We start from the raw sequence: 24,110 nt of genomic DNA on the forward strand, positions 1-24,110 counted from the left end.
TCTTTTGATCAAAAGAAGCCAATTTGGATTAACACACAAGACAAGACTACTAACCACAATCTCTGCGCCATAATACAAGAAGTCAAGATCAAAGCAAACCAGATAAAATAGTCACCTTTTCTTTAAGACAGGCTTGCTTTACTGTACACTAATCATGCCAATGGTGAGCAGCATTTGGGAAAGTGGCTTTTGAACAGTGTTTATTGCTTTCATTGCACTCAGATACCCTGCCAATGTGACCGATTTTCCTGTGTTTATACTGGGGATACCAAGCAGACGAAAACTAAATCATGAAAAAATTAAGGCCACAAACTAAGTTGTAATTCAATCTTCAAGCAATCTGATGTTGCCAGTGAAATGAAAGAAAAAAATGCTGCAATGACGTACAGGGCTACTTAGTAGCTATGAGTCTAATTGAGACACGTCTCATAGGAGGGTAACGTAGAGATCACAGGAACTAAGTAAAATAAGATTTCTTGTTAGGGAATTTAATGCACTTCACCAATTCCCGATCAGCCACGTGAAGACTAGCATTCCCGTAGTGTAAATTGTCATACCTAAATACTGTATCAGCATTCTACAAAGAAATTACTCAGCGGATAAGAAATGTGTTACAAATTGTACTCTGGCATAAACTTAAAAAGTGCCAAGGACTTTCCTCCATAGATTCGGAACTAGTTCGCAATGAGCATACTGCGGGATATGCTTCCAAGGAGCTGGCGGAAAAGTTTTAAATTTGCTGCCAGCTGGTTCTCAAGGTTTAAGGCCTTGCTGCTGAATCTGTTACACTTTTCAGAAAGACATCAGAGCAGTCCTATGAAAATGACAATAATATGCCTTGTCACTATACAGGAATACAAGTTCCACTTCGGATTAAGAACAGAGTATAGTTTTCCTCTCAGGTACTGACCACCATGAATTTTGTTGGACGACAATGCCTCCTTTTCCTGTATTGAAGCAACTAATGATTTTAAACCTTTTTGTTCCTGGGAAGGGAAATGTATGTAATGGTATTCTAAAGAAAATTAAATGTACCGCCTGTGGTGTTACGGTGACACATTTGGCAGAAAGACCTGTTGCAGAATCCATTTGAACCATCTGCATGCACGAGGGACTTTAAATGACCTGTATTAACTTGAACCATTCAAGTCATATTCTTACATATAAATCAGGAATAAAGGTATTCAGGATGATAAGTTACTTTAAAAAGTGGTAATCTCATGATAATCTGGAAATTTACCAGCAGCCACTTTAGGAATAGTACAAGTTGAAACTAGAAGCAAAATTTGTGCACTCTACCGTTTTAAATGTTGCGGGAAGTTCTCCAAGAATATTTTACACATACTTTTACCGGTAATGGTTTTAGTCTATGGTTTCTGTTGAGCAACTGGTTTCCATAAAATTTTGCAGTAGTAACGAGTTTATATCCATAACCTTCACAGTACCCCAAATCATAATCTCCATAGTACCTCGAATAAACTTAGTCTGTGAATGGTCATGAATTCATGGTTAAAGGATTCCACTAGTAGATCAATACCATGAATTCATGTAATTTTGAAATGGTCCTCTTATGAAAGTTTGTGCCCAAGTCTTGACCGTAGCAATGATCTTAGCTTCCAAAAGCGGGTACAGTAAGCTTGGAGGAGAGCAAAAGACAAACAGCAACCAAGTAATGCAAAATAAATAAATTAAATAAAAAATAAAAAAAAAACTAGGAAGCTATTTCAAGTCTCCAACAATCAAAGGCATAGTTAGACTTAAGTGGCTATCAGAAAAGGGTGACATTCATCCACCTTTAACAATAAGTGCTCCCACCTTTCCATAACAACAATCTTTGGGATGTGAACCTTTGTTTTTAACTTGTATGGAAATTATGTTGCAGGCTGCTGGTTAAAGGATAAATTAAAACTCCACTGTAAAAAAAATTATATAATTAAGATGGAACTGCGTTATTACTATAAAAAGGATCTATAATTACAAAGAAATTTCCACAATCTGTGGAAGAAACATCCATAGTCCAAACATTCCCAATCTTTCGTAATTTCTTGAAGTCCAGTGAGTTGGCCTTTCTTAACTCCAGGGTCACCATGGAACTCCCCTACGTGACACACAAACGAGTAGCACGCACAGCAATTTCCAGACCAACGTTTCTTACGTAGAAGTTTGATCTCGTTCAGGTTATCTCCATCTTCATAAATGTGAAATCTCCTTAAACTTGATGGAATGTCATGGTACATTTCCCCCTCAATTAATTCATACAAGCCAATTTGTTTTGAAAATCGTGTCAATAGCTTATAAAAATCTACTATTCAACAAAAGACTATGGATGAAGGATAAAAAGATTAAAAATATTAAATCTAGTTTCCTGAATAAAAACTAAAATAGCCCACACTGAACTACAGAATACTAACGATGAATCAGAACCAAAGTTGTGACTTAGAAATTAAAGAAACTTTTAGAAGTTAAAAAACATCCTTTGCTGTTCACGTACCTGAAAATCTTCCGATTAAAAAACTAATACTCAAAGTCAAGTTTTAGAAGATGCGTGTATCTTAAGTGTTCTAGAAGATTGGTTATCATAAATCTTTATCCAACGGGAAACGGCAAAAGGTGCAATAAACGAAAACAACAACGAGATCCGAGCCTCAATGTCCAATTTAGGCAACAACGCTGACAAAATGGCCCTAGTTGTGAGCTACTTATAATATGTAATGAAGCAATACAAAGATTGCAACGCCAGTTTTATCTAAACGATAACTAAACGACAACTAGGTGCTATGCTAACTTGGACCATCGTCCTGCTCAAAAGCTAAATCCCTCACTATCCTACAGAGTACTATAACTGTCACTGTACTAGTGTCCTGGCAACATCAGGTCAGTCAGTTCTGATCACAGAAATATTCAGGATCTCTGCCCACAGAAACAATTCGCCATTCCAGGATATCGAAATAATGATACGGCTCTCACACAACTGCGAATACAACACTGCGAGCCCTTTTCAACTTTTAAGTCTTTCAAATATGGGTTTAGAATTTTAATTTGCGATCAAGAAGGAATCGACAGGAAGCTGAGACAAGGCATCGTTCATGACGCGCTCGACCAGGACACCCAGTTGTCTAGACACTTCGGGCTTCAAGTCCTTCAGGATCTCCTGGCTGTTCTGGTTCAAGAAGTGGTTCACGGTTTGACCTGAAAAACAAATGTTACAGAACATTACACAAAACAGCAAATGCCAGAGAGAGAGAGAGAATTTCTACTGTCTAACTTACAATTCCAGTTATCAACCTTTTCTTCTTCTCACTGTTCATTTTAAGACAAGACTAGAGAAAAAAAAATAGATAAATCTTTCAGCACGTACCTAGGATAGGGTCACCATTGAAGAGGTTTTCCAACTTGATGTTGAGTCTGTCGATGGCGAAGTCGATTCTGGTTCCAGAGATTCGGAGATGTTCTGTGCCGGAGGCAGATCGCACCACACCAACGTTTCCGTGGCCGGTAACTTTAACGTCATCTGTTGATTACAAAATTTAACAGGTTTCTTTTCAGTCATCAGTTGGGTAGCAAGAGGCCAGCATTCCACGATAAGCCTCTTATTTTCTTAAATACCCTTAAATACCTTGCCACATTAAGAGTTACCTCTCAGGAAGGCTTCTGCTGACATAAGCCTATACCGTAAATCAAACCGCAATTTCCCTCCATTCTCCCTTGTTTCTTAATCCTTTGGGTCAGCAATGTCTAAGCCAATCAGTGTGACCTTGGCCTGGTTAGTCTTTTCGAGTTCGTTGGTCAGTCATTTATATTTATCTTTAGAATCTTTTTTATTTAAACATGACTGAGAAATCAATCAAACAAGTAGTCGTCCGTGGCACAAAAAAATAAAATTCTAGTGACCCACAAGAACACTTAAGAAACCATTTTCACCTTGCCCTAAAACTCTTTTTTTTCGTCAGATTAACATGCTCTGCATGCAACGTAAAAAGAGATCAGTTGCATGATCTTCACCCTCAATCAGCTGGCTTTACTTTCAAGATTAAATTTACGCAATATACTGGTCACGTTCGATGAAACTGAACAGGTCTCCAATTTTTTTTATTTTCTTTTTTTTAAGGCAGAATTCTTTTTAAAAGCCAAACTGAAAATTCCATGAATTTCTCTTTTTTCAAGCCGAACCTTGAACCCATGTTTTGAGAAATATTCTTTGAAGCAAAATTCGTATCTGAAAAGCCAATTAAGTGAAAATTATCAATACTCTTAGAAAATTTAGAAAAGCTTTATACAAGTCTCAAGTTCCTCTGCTTTCTTATCTTCGCCGGTGCTCTACAGTTACAATGAAGTTTCTCGAGAGTTACTTTACCATCATCTTCATCCACACAGCTGTCCCTATGCTATGGGGTCGGATGCCTTGATGCTTTCATCAATAACTAATTACAGCATCTTCCACCGCTGTAAACCTCCGTTACTATTAACGACCATTTTTCTGCTCCTTTGTTCCTTGTCTCCGAAAACCATTCCCAGGAAGGACGTCTTGTATGAGTCCATCTGCGGCTTGATACAATTTGCTGACACTGTCCAGCTCATTAACATTATTACTTACAAAGTACAGTAATACTACTCTCCCACTCAATTGTAGTCAATACCACTTTTGCTGGAGAAACCGATCAAGTTTCTTGACTATCTGCTGAAATACTCATTTTACCGTCAAAGGTTTCCAATACAAAACTATTGTGCAATTCCTCAGTACTCAGTTAAGTCATTGTAACCAATCCATTATCAGATCATTACCGTGCCAATTTGGCAAACCACTCTCATTTGCCGATTATTAAAGCCTAGACTGAAGCATGACTTGTGAAGTATTAAAGTAAAAGATTCAAAATGTATCAAATCCAAAGATTTGGAGTCATCTGATCTCAGTACAGTACAGTATTTAGAAAAATGCGGTATCAAATTTTTTGTTCAGTACAGCTATGTTATAATGTCCTGCTCTTACCATTAATCTTAAAACTCAAAAGTACTTTCCATAAGATGCCAAAGACCTGACAGCGTTCTCTATTACTTGCAGTCGAGCTAGGTCCTTCAATCCCTTAAGAAGTTACACATACATGTATTTGATATTAAGACAACAGCTCTAGCAGCTATTCCTTACGGCAGACCGAATTACATTTTCCACAAATCAACATAATAAATAGACTTGAAGAGTAGGGTATTCAGGGCCAAAACCGAGGCCTGAGCATTAATTATTTGCAGCACTTTCTATTTCATCCCTTACACATATGTGGCATTCAGAACCAAAGTCAGACACCGGCAGATCACAGAATTAACGGAATATTTTACTATAAAAAAAACCTAGAAATCACTACCATTAAAGGAAGCAGCGATATTTCCATTCCAAGAGACCTTACAACACTCATCATTACTAATCTTTACATGAACGACACAATTATATAGGTACTTTACGTTCCAAGAGAACCGTTAAATCTCACCAGGAGATGTAAAGGCATCTTTGGCCCTACTTTATACAATAAAACAATCACCACTTGTTCCGTACAAGACATAACATTTCTTTTTTCCTCTATTCAGGAAACAAAACCGCATTTGAAAAAAAAATATACTTCTAGCCTTCCTGTCTTCCTTGCATTTCTTCAGCATTTTTCTCACTAATAAGAACTAATCAGATTTTAGAAGGTAATCCTTTGGAATCCTACAAAATGACGCACTGTAAAAACAATCTGAAAAATACGAGGTCAAGCACAAAAAAATACATTCTATGAGCCATTAGGAAATAAAGACTACTAACAGAGGAAGGTCCAGACTTCTGTTGACCTAAAAGTGTTATTAACACCTGCGAGAAATCTTCCCTGTCTGGTGCAGCATGCAATGGGTTACAATTAAGACATGAAAGCCAGCAAAATAATAGCTCCTCTCCGAATCAAAGCTTAAACTGAGGAGCTACTGAATTCAACTTCGTTGCCAAACGGGACGTCGAAATAAAAATTCTTCGAAACTTACTGAGCAAGGCGTTGAAAGGTCCGTCTCCGTTAATGGCCAGGATAAACACTCTCCCATTCAGGGTGTACTTTCCGACGATTTTCAACTGCGGGATGTTCAGCCCCACCTGGAGGGTGTTGGTCGTCGGGTCGGCACTGCGGGGAAATAGGCACGTGAGCACCGGAACAGAATGAGACACGACAATACTTCAGTGGAATGAATGCTTTGACTTTTGCGAGCTTGATTTTTTACACATTCTTTTGATTCCAGGAAGTCCAGGAAAAATTACAAGTAAAGGTAACTCATCCCGTTAGGCCTGCTTACTTTGGCATTGTATGACTGCAAGGAGCGTGGAGAAATTAACTTGAATTTAGTAATATATTCTGAAAATATTCGACTTTGAAATGCCAATGTCACTGATATTATCGGGCAAGATTTATGGCCTGCCTTTTTTTCTTTTCTTTTTTATACCTAACCTCGAGCCCTTTTCCAGAAACTGCAGAATCAACAGTACCGTAAAACTTAAATTTTTTTTACTACAAGAGAGAGAGAGAGAGAGAGAGAGAGAGAGAGAGAGAGAGAGAGAGAGAGAGAGAGAGAGAGAGACTTACTCTATTAAATTAGTGGTGAATTTGGACAATCCCGTTACAGTAACGTCCGTGAAAGTCGACTCGACGGTCACAGCACCATCACCCTGACGGAAGACCAAGTTCTGGATTTTCATGGGTTCGAGCTGCGGCAGCCCCAGCTCTGGAATTCCTGTCGATATTAAGAGATGTTTAAAATATTGTTGAAACCACGAATGTCATGAGTCATTGGCTGATGGACACACTGATCACGGTCGAAGTAAAGCAAAGAAAAATTGTAGGATACATTGATGGCATTTTCAGCTAAATGACACTTTTATTTTCAGCTAAATGACACTTTTAAGTTTTTTGAAAAAATATTGCTACAACGGCAAGCAGTTACCATACAAGATTGGAATTTTTGTTGTCTTCACTGATCAAGATAATTAACATTGAAGCAAACTAACCATAACAAAAATAAAGTTTTCATACCAAAAGTTATTATATCTTAAATAACCTCGTAACAGCACTAAGAAAAATCATATGAAACAAGGGCATTGTAGAGAGAAAAAAATGTCTTAATGACACTACATTAGAATTTTTCGGTGTCCGCATCTTTTTTGAAGACAGCTGGAAGTCAAAAGAAGTCGAAGTCAATTAAACACTCATAACAGCGTTGGTGTCAAAGAAAATAATTATGAAGTGTATCTCGGTGGAAGTATATTTTGGCTACAGAAACAATGACAAAAGAAAAAAAGAAAAGTTTGCATTCACCAAAATACTACTATTTCGTCAACCCTTTTACACTCCGGCGACATCAGTCGTGATGTGGAGAATAGAGAGTCCTCGTCGTATATCTGGGGCATCCGCTTTGTCTGTGCGTACCTCAAGTCAGTTGCAGTCACAGCCTGATTTCTTTCTACAGCTGTAGGAACAAGCTCTCAAAAACAGAATTAATGCATAGCAATAAACAAAAGTTGCTGCAGTCCTTGTAACAATACAGTCTCAATGACGGAATTAGAGCATATCAGTAAACAAAAGTGGTTGCAGATTTTTCGTACAAAGCTGACAAAAGAAGAGAATTCTCAATAAACAAAAAGTGGTTGCAGTCTTTTAAACTAGGTTAGTCTCAAAATGGGACAAAGAATAAAGGGATATCAATAACAAAAGTGGTTGCAGTCTTTTTCAAACAGTACAGTCAATGACGAATTGAGCTTATCAACTAAACAGCGGTTGCAAAAAGTCTTTTTACCACTACAAAGTCTCAATGACAGAATTAAAGCATATCAATAAACAAAAGTGGTTGCAGTCTTTTCAACAGTACAAAGTCTCAATGACGGAATTAGAGCTTATCAATAAACAAAAGTGGTTGCAGTCTTTTTACCCAGTACAGTTCAAGACGAATTAAAGCATAATAAACAAAAGGGTTGCATCTTTAACCAGTACAAAGTTCTGACAATTAGCTAATCAAAATTGATCAAAGTGTTGCAGAGTCTTTTAACAGTACAAAGTCAATGACGGAATTAGCTTATCAATAAACAAAAGTGGTTGCAGTCAACCAGTAAACAGTTCTCAATGACAGAAATTAAGCAATTCTCAATAAACAGTGGTCGCAGGTTCTTTCAACCAGTACAAAGTCAATCAATTGACGAATTAGAGCAAAAAAAATTAATCAATAAACAAAAGTGGTTGCAGTCTTTTTACCACTACAAAGTCTCAATGACAGAATTAAAGCATATCAATAAACAAAAGTGGTTGCAGTCTTTTCAACAAAGTTACAGTCTCCAATGCGGGAATTAGAGCTTATCAATTAAACAAAAGTGGTTGCAGTCTTCCAAGTACAAAAGTAAATCAATGGCCGAATTAGAACTTATAAGAAACAAAAGTGGTTGCAGTCGTTTTTACCAGTACAAAGTCTCCAATTGACCAGAATTTAAAGCTATAATAAACAAAAGTGGTTGCAGACTTTTTAACAGTACAAAGTCTCAATGACGGAATTAGAGCTTATCAATAAACAAAAGTGGTTGCAGTCTTTTTACCAAGTAAACAAAGCTTCCAATACAGGAATTAAAGCATATCAAAACAAAAGTTGGTTGCCGTCTCAACAGTACAAAGTCTCAATTGACGGGAATTAGAGCTTTCAATAAACAAAATTGCAGTTTTTTACCCACTAACAAAGGTTCTCCCCCAATGGACCAGAATTAAAGCATATCAATAAACAAAAGTGGTTGCAGTCTTTTCAACAGTACAGTCTCAATGACGGAATTAGAGCTTATCAATAAACAAAAGTGGTTGCAGTCTTTTCAACAGTACAAAGTCTCAATGACGGAATTAGAACTTATTAATAAACAAAAGTGGTTGCAGTCTTTTTACCAGTACAAAGTCTCAATGACAGAATTAAAGCATATCAATAAACAAAAGTGGTTGCAGTCTTTTTAACAGTACAAAGTCTCAATGACGGAATTAGAGCATATCAATAAACAAAAGTGGCTCCGGTCCTTGTAAACAGTATTAAATACAAAACATCTACTCGTCTGTCGAATGGCTTCGAGAGGGCAAAATATTAAAAGTACCACAGAAGAATCCACTGGATGACGGATGCATATTATTCCAGCTTCGCGAAAATGCAAAGGTTTCAATTAATTGCAACCAAATGCTATCACCTGAACCACTTGTTCGTCGAAAATCCCAAGAACGTTACAACCCTCAATGGCGTCACGTGAATACGAGAATATTCTCACCTGTGAGAAGCCGAGGTCTCAGATCCTCAAGTGTCTGTTTAAGGCAATCGTTGAGCGCAACTTTCCTTCCCACGCGGCATTTCCGTAGCTGAGAGGCTGCATATGAAAAAAAACATTATTAGTAAAGAATGTCCATATAATATTGCAAAAGTTAACCAACCTCCCTTAAATTAGAGCAAAATATACCAACATTTACCAGGCCCACCGGTTCCAAGATTCGGCAATACCGGAAAAAAGTAACATGGAATTTTTTTCCGAGCTCTATAACAGCGTAGATTTGACTATTTGACGATGAATGACCTCGTATAATAAAAGAAAAATCCCAGAAAGTGTCTGCTTTATTATGCCCTTTGATAAAATAGAGTTTTCCGGTCCCTCGGAGAGAGAGAGAGAAGAGAGAGAGAGAGAGAGAGAGAGAGAGAGAGAGAGAAGCAAGGAGAGAGTAGAGAGAAGAGAGAGAGAGAGAGAGAGAGAGAGAGAGAGAGAATTACATGCAGTAAACGGTACCTTCTCTAAAATACCTATGAGGCGAATACCTTAATTTCGGGAAAAATCGAAAATAATGAATGATGACGGATACACTACAAAAAGAAGGGAAGATGTAGAAGGGGAGGAAAGTGAAATAAAATGGAAGAGGAACGAAAGGCACTATGAACAAGTGGGAAGAGAAGGATAAAATCTGGGCAGGCGAGGAGAGGCGTTCAAGGGAACAGTAAAAGGAGTGGAAGGACGAGGCAAAGTCGAGGGGTCGTGTCCTCGTCCAAACTTGGGTTGGCGAGGTGTCAGGGGACGTCGAGGGGTTATTCCAGGTTAGAGTCCGAAGTGGTCGCAACAATTGGGCGGATTCAATACCTCCTGACAGGTTTCGCCACCAGTCGCCACAGGAGGGGAAATAGATAAGACAATATACGACATGCCCTTTCATCCTAACTCCCCAACAGAGAGAGAGAGACAGAAATGCCAAAATTCATCGAATTATATACGCCGTGTAATACCACTTTAAGTTCCGCAACAAACACTTGACTGTCCTTATTTCAATCAAAATTCTCATTCACAAACCTACTATACTAAGTATTATGTCCTTTCGACTTTCGGTGAATCTGGGCTAAACTAGTATTTACAATAAGGTATGAACATTGCTGTCATTCGCTGGCTCTCCAAGTACTAAATACAGAACCGAAACCACCTGCAGTATGGCATACGGGTTCCCTCTTCGCACCTAGTACCAACCACTCAACATAAAGCAAACTAAACAGGGTGAACCATCTGCACTAACCTATAACAATCATGGAGATTCTTCCTCTTGCAAATGATCCTGAAAGCCTAATACAATTATGCACTGGGAGACGTAATTTTTGGCCCAGTCAAGTATTGTCAAATGAGGAATTTCCATCTTTATGTCAGGTTTAATGTATTTCTTTTACGAACACATACATGTTCTTTGTGTGTACTCAATTACTTTAATTCAAACAAGAGAGAGAGAGAGAGAGAGAGAGAGACCTTACCTTACAGACCTTACAGTTCGTTCGGGTTGCCCCAGGTCCCTCAGTGTGAGGCACCTCTAATGTCTACCAGAGAGTTGCTAGTACATCTTCCGGTATATTTTGCATCTTCCAATCTTGGATGGTCTGGGATGCAGTTTAGATATTTGTCGAGCTTATTCTTAAACACATCTACGCTCACTCCTGATATATTCCTCAGATGAGCTGGCAACGCATTGAATAGACGCTGCATTATCGATGCTGGTGCGTAGTGGATTAATGTCCTGTGTGCTTTCCTTATTTTTCCTGGTATTGTTTTGGGCACTATTAATCTACCTCTGCTTGCTCTTTCTGATATTTTTAGTTCCATGATATTTTCTGTTATTCCTTCTATCAGTTTCCATGCCTGAATTATCATGTAGCGTTCTCTTCTCCTTTCTAGACTATATAATTTTAATGATTGTAGTCTTTCCCAGTAGTCAAGGTCCTTAACTTCTTCTATTCTAGCTGTAAAGGACCTTTGTATACTCTCTATTTGTGCAATATCCTTTTGATAGTGTGGGTACCATATCATATTGCAATATTCAAGTGGACTACGAACATATGTTTTATAAAGCATAATCATGTGTTCAGCTTTTCTTGTTTTGAAGTGCCGTAACAACATTCCATTATTTTTTGGCTTTACATTTTGCCAAAAGAATTGCTATTTGATCATTGCATAACATGTTCCTATTCATCATCACACCAAGGTCTTTAACTGCTTCCTTATTTGTGATTGTCTCATTATTAGGTCCCCTATATGCATATAGCTTTCCTTCTCTGTCTCCATAATTTATTGATTCAAATTTATCAGAGTTAAATACCATCCTATTTTCCTCTGCCCAATCATATACTTTGTTAAGGTCTCTTTGTAGAGCGTTCCTATCTTCATCACAAGTAATTTCTCTACTTATTCTTGTGTCATCAGCGAAACTACTCACTACCGAATCCTTAACATTACTGTCTATGTCTTCAATCATAATAACAAACAGTATTGCAGCTAACACCGTACCTTGTGGCACACCGGATATTACCTTGGTTTCATCCGATTTCTCATCGTTTGCAATAACTATCTGTTTTCTGTTGTGTAAAAATTCTTTTAACCAGCCGAACCCTGTCGCTAAGAGAAAAAAGACGCCAATGCTGTGAAAAGTAAAAACATCGGGATCTTGTTGGGTAATACGTGACTAAGGAGTAAATCCACCAATCTGGTTTTTGTAGTCTTCGAGGCATGACCGCGCCCACGTACTATTTTATTTATCTATTTTTTTTTTTTAATTGACGCGTAAAATATCTGAATCCCACCCCCTTCGCTCCCTCGCTACACGAAACGAGTTCTCTCAAATCCGCAACCACTCGAGAGGAGGAAACCGGACATAACACTTCCTTAAACGTAAAACAGGATCTTGCAAGAAATAAAAAGCAGTTGCATTTAACTGAATAACAACAAAGCTAAGTATATCTTAGTTTTACCAGAACACTGAGCTGATCAACAGTTCTCCTAGGGCTGGCCCGAAGGATTAGATATTTTTACGTGACTAGGAACCAATTGGTCACCTAGCAACGGGACCTACAGCTTATTGTGGGATCAGAACCAAATAATATCGAGAAATGGATTTCTATCACCAGAAATAAATTCCTCTGATTCTGCGCTGGACCGAGCCGAGAATGGAACTTCGCACCGCTGGATTGGCAGCCGAGCGCGAAAACCACTCGTCCAACGAGGAACTATTAACTTAATAACGGTCAAAATTGGCTTGAATAATAAAAGAGTCGCTATGTCATGGGCCAAACCTACTGACGTTCCTGGGACTGAACGCTTCTAGAAGCTACACGTCAAACTAATCACCACAGGCTATGGTAGTTATTGTAGTACAGGGGGGGTGGGTCAAGTTTCTTGTATTATTATAGATTCACTGGTTTCAGAAAACATTTATAGTTAAACTTTACCGATCAACGTAGTGACGATAAAAAAACAGGGTAGGTAACCCCTTAAAATTGCAGCGACAGCAACTATAGCAATGCAGACATATTGTGAAATAAAATTTTTCGGTAAAAATATACGCAAGTCTTAACAGCCAAAGAACATGGCTTTGATTAAAAAGTTATTTTATACCAAATATCAGAAACTCACGAACCTTGATAATTCAATGCTTTTTTTCCCTATCCCAGCAGACAGAATCCTGATCAGTTTCGTTGCGTAACACGTGATCTCATGATGAAGCAAAAATAAGGTAGAGGGGGCATCGGACTTGCACTGCCCGGGTTTCCATACAAGGTGCAATGATAAGAACAACTTTTTCTAAGATTCACTTTTTTGTTTGAGGAAAAACTTAACAGCTAACCTTGAGGAAGAATGAAAAACTGTAACGACTGAACGAACACAGAAAATAGCGTGCAATTATATTTTTCCGTCTCAATTTTTTCTTTTACTTGCAGACAAAAGTTAAGATAAAAACTGAACAGCGCAATGTTAAAAATTAAAATGGGAAAATTTACGTTTTAAATAAGAGAAAGAAATGCAACACGTTACTAATGTTGGAATTACACGAAATGGCGAAAACAAAAAAAAAAAAGTCTCGAAAATTAAAATGAATAGTCTAAAATTACACGGAAAAGTCTAATGATAACTGTTGGTGATGATATTTAATATTGTGACCTTAAAGTCTTGCCTATCCCGACGACTTTTTAATTCTATAGTAATGAGCACGACACCTCTATTTCACTTAATTGATCGAGAGAAAAAAATAAATAAAAAACTAATCAAATCTCACTTTTCTATAGTAACTGTCAACACTGGAGGCAATCTGCAAGATTCATGCGTAGACTGGAATATTTTAGAAAAAATACAAAAAAAATATGTCCGACCTTCAAATTTACAGTATTGTAAATTTACATATGGCATCACATTTTCAATCTCTTGTGAATCCCCAGGTCTCACATATCCAGAATGAGAATAAACACTGTCAATGTGTTTGGTTACCGCAATTCAATTATCTAACTTAAAAACTTGGTTTTAAGAGAAATCTCCATACAAAACTACTCTAGCTAATACCTACAGTTGGCAAATCTTTCTCGTGACAATTCAGAGCACATTACAGTATAAGCGCCACGCCCCACTGACATCTTATCTTTAAAAAAAACTGTCCGTGAGAATGTATTAACCTTCATCCAATCTTTGAAAGTCTTTCTGGCTCACATTTTCCCAAGTGTTCGTCGTTTCATTCCAATTTCCAGTACATATTTTTGCCATGAAAAAAAAAAAACACAAAAGCACAAGAACACTAACACTACTAAACAAAAAGGCTCAGCCCAACTGGAAATAATAATTAAAGTGACAAATAAAAAAAGTAGACGAGGTAAACGCATGTACGAATGCACCTAAATATGAAAATATAAACACTAATTGAAACCACTCCCGAACCACCAAGCAACATACCCTAAGTGTTCTTGTAAGCACAGCTTAAATCGAGAGAATAGATTGCGTGTATGAATTTATGTCTTACATGTCTGGTAAACGCGGTCAAGCGCTTCCACACTAGTACTACCTAAGTATGGACGTATTTAAAACTTTGAAGCACCTCTCATCAATACCGATATTAAGTTTTCCCATGCAATAATCATTCTGCGTGCAAATGGTTTAATCTACCAAATAAATCAGGAAGATCAAGGTGACTGCAAGCAGAGCTGTACTGACAAGCACAATTATCCTCAAATCCCTTCGCCATTTACGAAGTCTCAAATCAGCATTTTCATTATGCCTTACCTTCAACTCGTCCGCGAGTCCATTATCTTGCTTTGGACTGGACACTGAAACAATTTTTTGGCGACGAGTGGTTGTGGTGATGAAAGAAAGTAACCTATATTAACGGTACGAAACGTTCCTAGGATCAAGCTTGCAATCTCAGCCCTTTTATTTCAGTCCTTTAAGACGATACTAGTTTACTACATAATGTACAGTCCATGCGACTTGACACTCGCCACGGATGGCTCGTTCGTCACGCTCGAAGAGAAGTCCGGTGAAATGGGAAATCCTGGCAATGGGAAATCCTTGCAGTCTGTAAAAACTAACTGCAATCTCGCTTATTAACCAAAGGTGCCTTCACGGTGCGTTCAAGAGCAGTTATTTCAAATCTTTCCCCTTCCCAGTTGATCTTTCCATTTTTCTTTATTTCCATTGTTTGCTCTTCCACTGACTATTTTCAAATATGCTCAACACCTTCCTCTTTGCGAACTTTTTTGCCGCATTTCTTTCATACAACTGCTCCACTTTTACATGGAATTCCATTCTAAAAAAGTCAAAGAAAACTAATCTAAATTAAAATTCATAACTACCATCCCAAATGACAAATGAGATACGGTAGTAATAATTACTAACCACACAAGCTAAAGTGTATAGAAGTCAAAACTAATTTTAGCATTTCTTAACTTCCATATCCACTATTACAAATACCTGCATAAGGTCAGAATTAATGCAGCTAACATCCAATAAAAATTAAGCAAACGAATCTTCTTTGGTCCATCGGAGGAATAACTTTTTTCCCCCCTCACCAAATGAAGTATCTCTTATCAGCAAGTTAACCTTGGCTGAGCCGAGCCGGGTGGTTTTTACTTCAAAAAGCTACTCTTTCTTTGGTCGCCTGCAACAGTCCTCCTGCCAAGGTGGTCATGCATCAATGCATAAAGACTGGCTCCTTGCCGCTGTTGTCAACGAGTTTTGTCCAGAATGCAAAACGTTCATGTGCCAAGGCTTTGTATCTGCAAATCGATAATCGTGCTCATGCGTCATGGAGGAAAAAAAACCGGATTCGAATCCGGATATGGAAAAATTTCAGGACGCAATCGACTGTGTCGCGGGTGAATCTAAAAGTTTTTATTTTATTTTTTTCCGGGCCATAGCAGCAACACTGCAGATTTCTACGTTAAGTTTAGTCCATGACGATTTCCACTAATCCGTCCTAACCAGTATAACTGGAAGTTAGCAACCCAGCCGAAGAAAATTCGCCTAAAATGAAAAACTTTAAAAACAGCTTAGCGATTGACATCAATTATAAGCAACGAGCCGCGCTGGAACCTGGCGCTGCTGTCTCCCCTACCCTACTGGTCCCCTACCTCTACCCCGTCACCACCTGGGCCGGACAAACAGGTTTGCAGGAGGGTGGTGGTTGTCTCCCATACCCTCACGCTCCCCTACCTACCCACAACAACCGGGACGCACATAAATGTTTGCATGGAGTGGGTGGCTGTGTCATGCCCGCCTACAGTCACCCAGGGGAGGCCAAAAAAGATCCATTTGGATTTTATGATGATGGATGGTTCCCGAGTGAGAACTAAGTAGGCTTCACACAGGTCGCCATTTTCGACCCGTTGTCCAGCCAGCCATATTAAGTAGGGAAGTGAGATGATGATCCCAGACAGCCTCCAAATAAGACCTTTGAACCGCCCGATAGGAAAACCCCATAAATATTAAAGCTACAGGGAAATGCGAAGTACTGTGAAACTTATGTCAGATGAACTTTAGGAGCGAAGTTCAATGACAAAGGAATGATCGTGTTAAAATAAGAGACTAAGAACCAGTAAAACCATACTGCAAAAGTGTGTCCTGATATTCAACCTTATCTTTCAGGCCAAGACCCGGGAGAGAGATAAAATCTGACCTCATTTTGCAATATATTAAATAGTAAAAGTGTCAAAATTCGGTCATCAGAATTTAATCCTATAAAAAATCAGAAGGCTTTTCCATCAATTTTATATTATATATAAAATTATTGTTCTGGAAATAACTCTCCCCCACGCCACGCCCAACTGCAGTAATGACGCATCACCTACTTCAACGCCTCCACCCCCCCCCTCGACGCTCATGCAACCACTCCTCTGGAACCCAAATCAAACCGTACTGGAGGAGAGCTGTGCTTCTTGCTACAAATCTCCTAAGCCTTACACGAATAACATTAGTAAGTTAAGTATATCTTAGATTAATCTGACCACTGAGCTGATTGACAGCTCTCCTAGGGCTGGCCCGAAGGATTTGATATTTTTACGTGGCTAGGAACCAATTGGTCTCCTAGCAAAGGGACCTACAGCTTATTGTGGGATCCGAACCACACATTATATCGAAAAATGAATTTCTATCACCAGAAATATATTCATCTGATCCAGCGTTGTCCGAGCCGAGGATTGAACTTCGGACCACCGGATTGGTAGCCAAGCGCGAGAACCACTCGTCCAACGAGAAACTACACGAATGATAGACCCACTAAGTAAAAATCAGTGACTATAAACTATGTTTCCCAGGAATACTGCCAATTCAATCGTTACAAAAAACAAACATCGGACTGCGCTACTCCTGTATACTCGAGTGAAACCAGGGTTTTTAATTGCAAAACAACCAAGCGAACTGGTTGTGTGACCAAAGGAATACTGCTCAACAGCAGTAGTGTCGAAAAACATATGACGTCATTTCGCGAGGCACAAATGAAGCCACTCTGTTGACCGATATCGTCACGTTATGTTTGGTTAATTTGTAATAAAGTAAAACCAATTGCATGCATGACAAGCAAATTGAGTAATAAAACAATATCAAATTATACAAAAATTGATTCATTTATCGTGGGACTCCGAATCTCAAAATAACACCAAGGTAACTATATCAAATTAAACATTCCAATACACAAAACATTTTGGATCGTATTTAGTAGTTTTTTACAATATAAAAATGTAACCAGTTCCAAATAAAGGCAGCTTAATGAATAACTCTTACAACCGAGTGGAATAATACAGTGTTTAAAATACAGGCAAATAAAAATAAATTTTACTGATCAATTTAAAAAATTTCGAAATAAAACTCCAAGGTACAATTACCAGTGGTCTAACATACAAAACTAACTTAACCTTGATTCACTGATCAAACTACCAACCTACCAAAAAAAAAAAAATAAAAAAATAAGCCACATTTACGTTCCAGTGTCCCACTTTCGTGTGAAATTTTACAGGACGACCTTAGCCCGACCGGGCCCCTTTGGGAGAAATTGGGGTGAGAGAGAGAGAGAGAGAGAGAGAGAGAGAGAGAGAGAGAGAGAGAGAGAGAGAGAGAGAGAGAGAGAGAGAGAGGAAATGCCATGACAACTGCCGATAGTTGAATGCAGTTTTGTTCTTCACTTGTTGCAAACACATTAAGTACTATGTACGAAGAGAATTTAGGTTTTCATATAGCGCCAAGTTATATAACTAACAAAAATATAGGTATTGGAAATGTTAAAAGAAAATTAAATACAAAGGTCCGCAATGGAGAAAATAGCAAATTTTATATAAAGCAATCAATCAGGCTTTTAAAAATGTTATTAGCATACTCTGCTAACCGTCCCCATCCTGACGCGATTATAGTAAAGAACCAGAAACCATTGACTGAAAAAGTTGGATTGTCGAGGAAACCAACTCTTCCTCCTACTTAAATTGGCAACTTTGGTTTTGCATGCCTGACCGCTGACCTCTAATCTCTGCTATCTGGCAACATTTCACCCAACTGTTGCTTTGTGTGGACATCATGCATTATTCTCAGTCATTCTTTGTCACATTTAGAGGTCAATCACTTTACTTCTACGGTTACTATTTTCCTTGATGGTAACAGTTTCCTCCATTTAATATAACATTGCACATTTATTCTTGCAGACATAAAATACTTAATAATACAAAATTGTATCACCAAGGGAACGTTAGTATGAAACGTTCTGACTTCTCTCTTAATGCTGGCATGTCCGAATTGATCAATAAGCCGTGGTGTTAAGATGCACTCTCGCTATTCTTGTAATCTCTGTGAGCAACAAGACTTTCTCTATCAAAAGCAAAAAATCTATATGGCGTCATACCTTGGTTATCTCCATTATTGGTTTGGCTTTCCAATATTCTTTTCTTGTGAAGTAGATTCACTTTTCTCCTGATTTTAGTGTAGATCAAATTTGCCACAGATCTTCTTCCAAGGCTTCTCGGACTACAAACCTTTCTTGAATGCTGCGTGATATGTTCAGTGTGACGAAGCTTAACTATCATTAATTTCACGATAATATAATACACGAACTTCATGCACTGTTCAGCTTTCAGATATAAATGCATCTTATTCTTACATTTGGGGAGGTAATACTTTCTGACATTGACACAGATTACAGTGTTATGTATTTAATATAGATGTGAATTGCAAGTTAAGCAAGACTCATCCCTATGTTACTATTCCATTGGTATCAAAATTTCTGTAATATTCGAACATTTTTTGCCTTTTACTTCAGGGCCCATCACACAACGTTATACAACAATAGTGCACTAACTGAGGAACGACGACAATTCTGTATCTGAGGAAATGACACCGTCTAAAATTGAGAAGCGATTTCTTACAAAAAAATTAACGTGAGAAAAAGACCTTCACCTGCTTTCCAAAAATTTGGAAACTTCAGTGGTGCTTCCACAATTATGTTACGTAGTAATAAGTATTTTTTTTTAATATAATGGCTTTCGCCGACCTAATCTAGACCACGCGCAAAATTATATCGACACATCACTCATTACATAATTCTAGTCGACTTCAAAACCATTCATGAATAACAGCCAAATGCTAACCATAACGGGAACGAATAATTACACATGAAAGACACTGTGAAAAACAACTAGAACAGCTTAGCTGAATTTATTAGTGCACATAACCAAATGTACTAAATTTTACAAAATCAACAACCACCATATAGAAATTATAAAGTACTACTTACAATCTATGATTTGGTTTATAAACAATTCACTCTCCTACCGTGACAGGGAACGAAGTGGAAAAATAAAGGACATCAGAAACATACTTCTTCCTACTTAAACACGAGAGAGAGAGAGAGAGAGAGAGAGAGAGAGAGAGAGAGAGAGAGAGAGAGAGAGAGAGAGAGAGAGAGAGAGAGAAACTTGCTTTCTTATTTTGATAAATAATAAATCTTAATCGTCCATGACATTTCCATTTTCAAAAGCTCAGTGATTTATTGGCTTCAGACAGGTCGCTCACACGACTCCATTCGCCTGTTGCTACTTTACTTGACCTCTCTCTCTCTCTCTCTACACGGGCTGTACTCCCATTCAGCCCCTACAAGTTAGTTTTCTTTTGTTACCTTGTCTTTAGGGGGGGGGGGGGGGAGTCAAGGCGGAGGGTTCATCAGAGGAAAACCACTTCTTATTTTAAAAGCTTTTCCTGTCCTTGAAATTGGTCATATCGGTAACAGCAGTTAAAAGGCCATTTGCTTGCACTAATCTATATATCTATAGAAAAAAAAAACCTTCCCATTCTACTATTATTTAGGCCTGAGGTTAACGAAAAAAAAAAGTCGTCCCCTTGTAACCAAAACTGTACTGACTTTCACCAATGACACAATGCCAAACGTTTTCGGTACATAACTAAGGTTGCCATGAGAGTGACATTCAGGCTTCTTCCAAGCCCATTAAAATGGTCGGGTGTAGGTTAACGCCCTTCTAGGCAAACCAAGCCACAAACTTCAGCAAATTGATGTAAGCCCAGCAGGATACTTTGTGAAATTTCAATCTAATTTTATTATCCTTTTCGAGGCTAAGTCAATGAAGAATTCCATTTCGCCTCTTCAACTTTTTATTCTAAGCTGAAGAGGCACCCTGAACAAATTTTTTTGACGCGCAACTGCAATTTCTAAACGTTTTGTTCAAGCACAACTACTGTCATTACGAGCACTTGGTACTGTTAAGCCTGATAAACTGAGTCATTCCCGTCTGGCTAATCTTTCGGACGTTCTTAACTTATACATCCAAAACCTCTCTGCTATTAACCGAACCTTTCGCGGCGTTATTATTATTATTACAACAAACCTACTAGTTAACTTAAAAGTATGCAACCGCAAGTCCTTTAAACACGAAAACAGCATTAAAAAGAAACCTACGGTACCTGCGTATAGAGATTCACAGTACTATTTATAGTTCCCTTGCTTTGCATCTTTACACCATGAACTGGCTTGTGTAACAACAAGATAATTCTGCAAAAATGTGGACGCTGATGCTCTGCAAAACCTGCAGTGCGCACTATGGCAGGTCTAATGAAGTTTCTTGTTGAAACAGAAGAGCCTACTGAAGATTGCTAACCAGCTATCTTCCTGTAATGGTCTACCTCGGCGCAAACTTTCCTAGAACACGCATGCACAATCTACTTTTTTTTTTCTTTTACATTTAACTTCAAACTTAATATTATTTTTTCTTTTAAAAAATCACGAACACTCACTCACACACGCTTCATACTATTTTTTCCATTTTATTTCAACATCAGCATATCAGGCATTTCAAAACCTCTTCTTAATAATAATAGTTTGGGCCGAAGGGGGTGGGGAAAGGAAGATGGTCATCCGTTGGGTGGGTGGGGGGTGGGTGGGAGGGGTGGAGCGTTGTGGGCCAAATCATTTAAACCTTGAACTAAAAGAAATCTAGGAACAACAAACACCACTCAGAAAAGAGTGAGGACACAGCACAAATGCTTCACAGCAAGAACGAAGTTCGTGACCTTGAACCAGTGACCAAACTGACATGCTACACCATGCTAAAACGAATGAACAAATCTCCAGTTTCATCAGGTGGGAAAACTTGTACGGCCTGTCGGTCCAGTTGAAAGCTATTGGTCCACCTTGACAGGATTTGTTTAATTTTTGTCTCTCGCTGCCTTTGGCGTATAACTGGGCTTTATTGAGGTCATAATGGCTTTTACATATTACAAGTGAAGAGAAACGACTGACGCAGGAACAGCCTTCTGCACAGTGGATGCACTCTCGATTTGCTATTCAAAGGATGTAATCGTAGCTAACCTCTTCTTTGGAGGTACTAAAATCATGAAAACCCCGTTAATGAAAAATTAATCAAATCCATGCATCCGAGATACATTAATCTTCCTAGTCTCTTACACAGTCGCCCAAATCATCGTACAAACCAATCTAAGCAAACTAACTACTCCAATTCTGAGAGGAGTTTAACCTTGCTGGCTCCGTTTCAACTATCTGGCAATGAAACTAGACGTACAAGTCATGACGGAAGGTCTCTCATGCGACAAAAAAGTAGCTTCTAAAAGGTTATGCAGTACTCGATGGACCCAGAATACAGCAAAAACCTGTAAAGGTCAAGAAACAGATGTATCAAGGAGCAACTCCGATCGTTAAAGCCTTCTCACTTACATGAAAATTATCGAATATTAAGTATGTATGTGTGCTAGTACCTTTCCCCACTAAGGTTATTCAAATATGTAGAACGTTTCTGCTAATTAAAGGCCTTCTAGTATTGTTTGGAAACTTGGCTTATAAACTGTTTATAATGATGAGAGATTAAAACCTAAATGGGACACCCGCAAAACTCCCAATACCATCGTAGGTCTTTCCGGGAACTCTGAAATAATAGACATTTGTAGCCACAACCGGTTTCACTTACAACCGTTTCGAGTGTCTCCGGCGGCTTACTCGACAAACTGCTTACTTGCTTCCCGGTAATTTCAAAAGGCCCATATTTCATTTACTTGCTCAAAAGCTGACCTCTCAAGTGTCCTGTGCTATTTTATGTTCTGGCTTATTTTCATCTCAAAGCTATTGTCTTCAGTAACGTAGGTCCATCTACTTCATTCTTAAGTACACAGGAACTTGCCTTGCATGTTAATGGACTCTCGTTTTGTTCAGAATGAAGGTGGGTAACAGGTTACGGCGGTCGACTGGCCAGCTAAATCGACTCCAGAGATCTGAACTCAAAATCGAAGTTGAATCTTTGGTCAGGAATGAATAAGGTCTCTTTTCGCTAGTCGACTGTGAAGGGTCACACCTGGTGGGAATTAGGGGTAGGAAAGGGATGGGGGGGTTAACCAATCTCACACTTGAAGAATAGTTAACACCTTTTGAGGGTCACCTCCATTTGCGGGCAAAAGAAATTGAAAGGAAAAACCTACGATGAGGAAATGATTCGGACGAGAGATAAACAGTGTTTAAATATACATAAGCATAAATGTTAGACACATTGGGGGTAAATGTTAAGAATCGCCGAAACAGCGAATGTTCATACTGATAAAACAAATATGAGACCATGATGCCCATCAAAGATTCACCCAAGCACAAGGGCGCATCTCGTTTTCGCTACTTGTGAGAAGAAACGAAGGTTACAGAGTATCATCCAGGAAGTGGAATAAAATGTCTTCAATGTCGCACAACTTAAAATATGTATTGAAACCAACGTGCTCGCATCACCATGTATTCCGAGCAACTACTGACACACACACAGAGAGAGAGAGAGAGAGAGAGAGAGAGAGAGAGAGAGACCGCCGTGCATATGAACGACACCCGAAGGGCAAAAGGATAGAGGAGAATGCCGATGGAAGGGTCACCTTAGGCAAGGGAAAGGATGCCCTTTGGTTTTCCCCAAAGGGCGGCAGCTGTCTCGATGTCCTTAAAAGGAATAATCGGTCCCTCCTCCTTCTCCGTAACAGAAAGTTTACGTAACTCTCCCATACTTCTTAGCCTCGGGGTGTCTTCGGTTTGACCTTCATCGTACTCTTCTTCAAGGCCTCTGTAAGTCGCGGTCGCATAAATTTTAAAATTATTCTCTAAGATCAATGTGTCTACTCTCTACACAAGCTGTTTCTTTAAAACCTTAAATTTATTATATATTTACAAAATATTTTCAAATTCCCTAACATGCCACCGAAAAGTTTGTGGATTATTAAAACTGAAATTAAAATGTTTCCATGACTATAAGCTATAGTCGAAATTGCAGGGAGGTGGCAAAAGTGTCATGAACGTCAATTAATAAAGTCACAAAATAAAGGTCCGAATTATGTGCCGGGAAAAAATCCTCTCAAGCTACATTGCTGACTAACATGTTTGATCACCGGCCTAGACCATACTGCATAAGGAATGACGCTGCGTCACTAGGATTTGAGAATTGTGACAGCCTCAGATGAGGAGCTTCCTCTTGGGACGGTTTACCAACAGCTTCCTATTTATTCTATAATCCTCCAACGTGTTCTAGGATAGCTGGCCAAGGATACTGAAGGCAACCTTTCAGGTTCAATGAAAAGGCGGCAAGTCCTACAAGGGAGGAGAGAAGAAAACTTCCGGGTTGTGACGGAAAAAAAAAAAAATCTCCTTCCGACGTCAGTTCAAATCTTCAATCATGTTTACTCAGACAAATCATGTGCTCATGTATCTGAGAGCTTTCATCCTTCCTACAGCTTTGTTTCAAGTGCTACACAGCCAAACATTAATTTTTACACTTTTTTATTCTTGCTTAAGCTG

General features: G+C 38.6%; 1 protein-coding gene across 1 annotated transcript in view; it reads right to left on the reverse strand.

Moving 5' to 3' along the window:
* Positions 1–1,914: 1,914 nt before the first annotated feature.
* Positions 1,915–24,110, reverse strand: part of LOC135216248 (protein takeout-like) — a 35,607-nt gene continuing 13,411 nt past the window's right edge. Inside the window, exons 2-6 of the mRNA XM_064251415.1 lie at positions 9,293–9,388; positions 6,597–6,744; positions 6,007–6,140; positions 3,359–3,511; positions 1,915–3,189 (exon numbers count right to left, since the gene is read on the reverse strand). Of these exons, the coding sequence (XP_064107485.1) occupies positions 3,035–3,189; positions 3,359–3,511; positions 6,007–6,140; positions 6,597–6,744; positions 9,293–9,388 (686 nt within the window). The 3' untranslated portion in view covers positions 1,915–3,034. The remainder of the gene's footprint in view (positions 3,190–3,358; positions 3,512–6,006; positions 6,141–6,596; positions 6,745–9,292; positions 9,389–24,110) is intronic.

This window comes from Macrobrachium nipponense, chromosome 19 (genome assembly GCF_015104395.2).
Source record: "Macrobrachium nipponense isolate FS-2020 chromosome 19, ASM1510439v2, whole genome shotgun sequence".
Taxonomy (NCBI): domain Eukaryota; kingdom Metazoa; phylum Arthropoda; class Malacostraca; order Decapoda; family Palaemonidae; genus Macrobrachium; species Macrobrachium nipponense.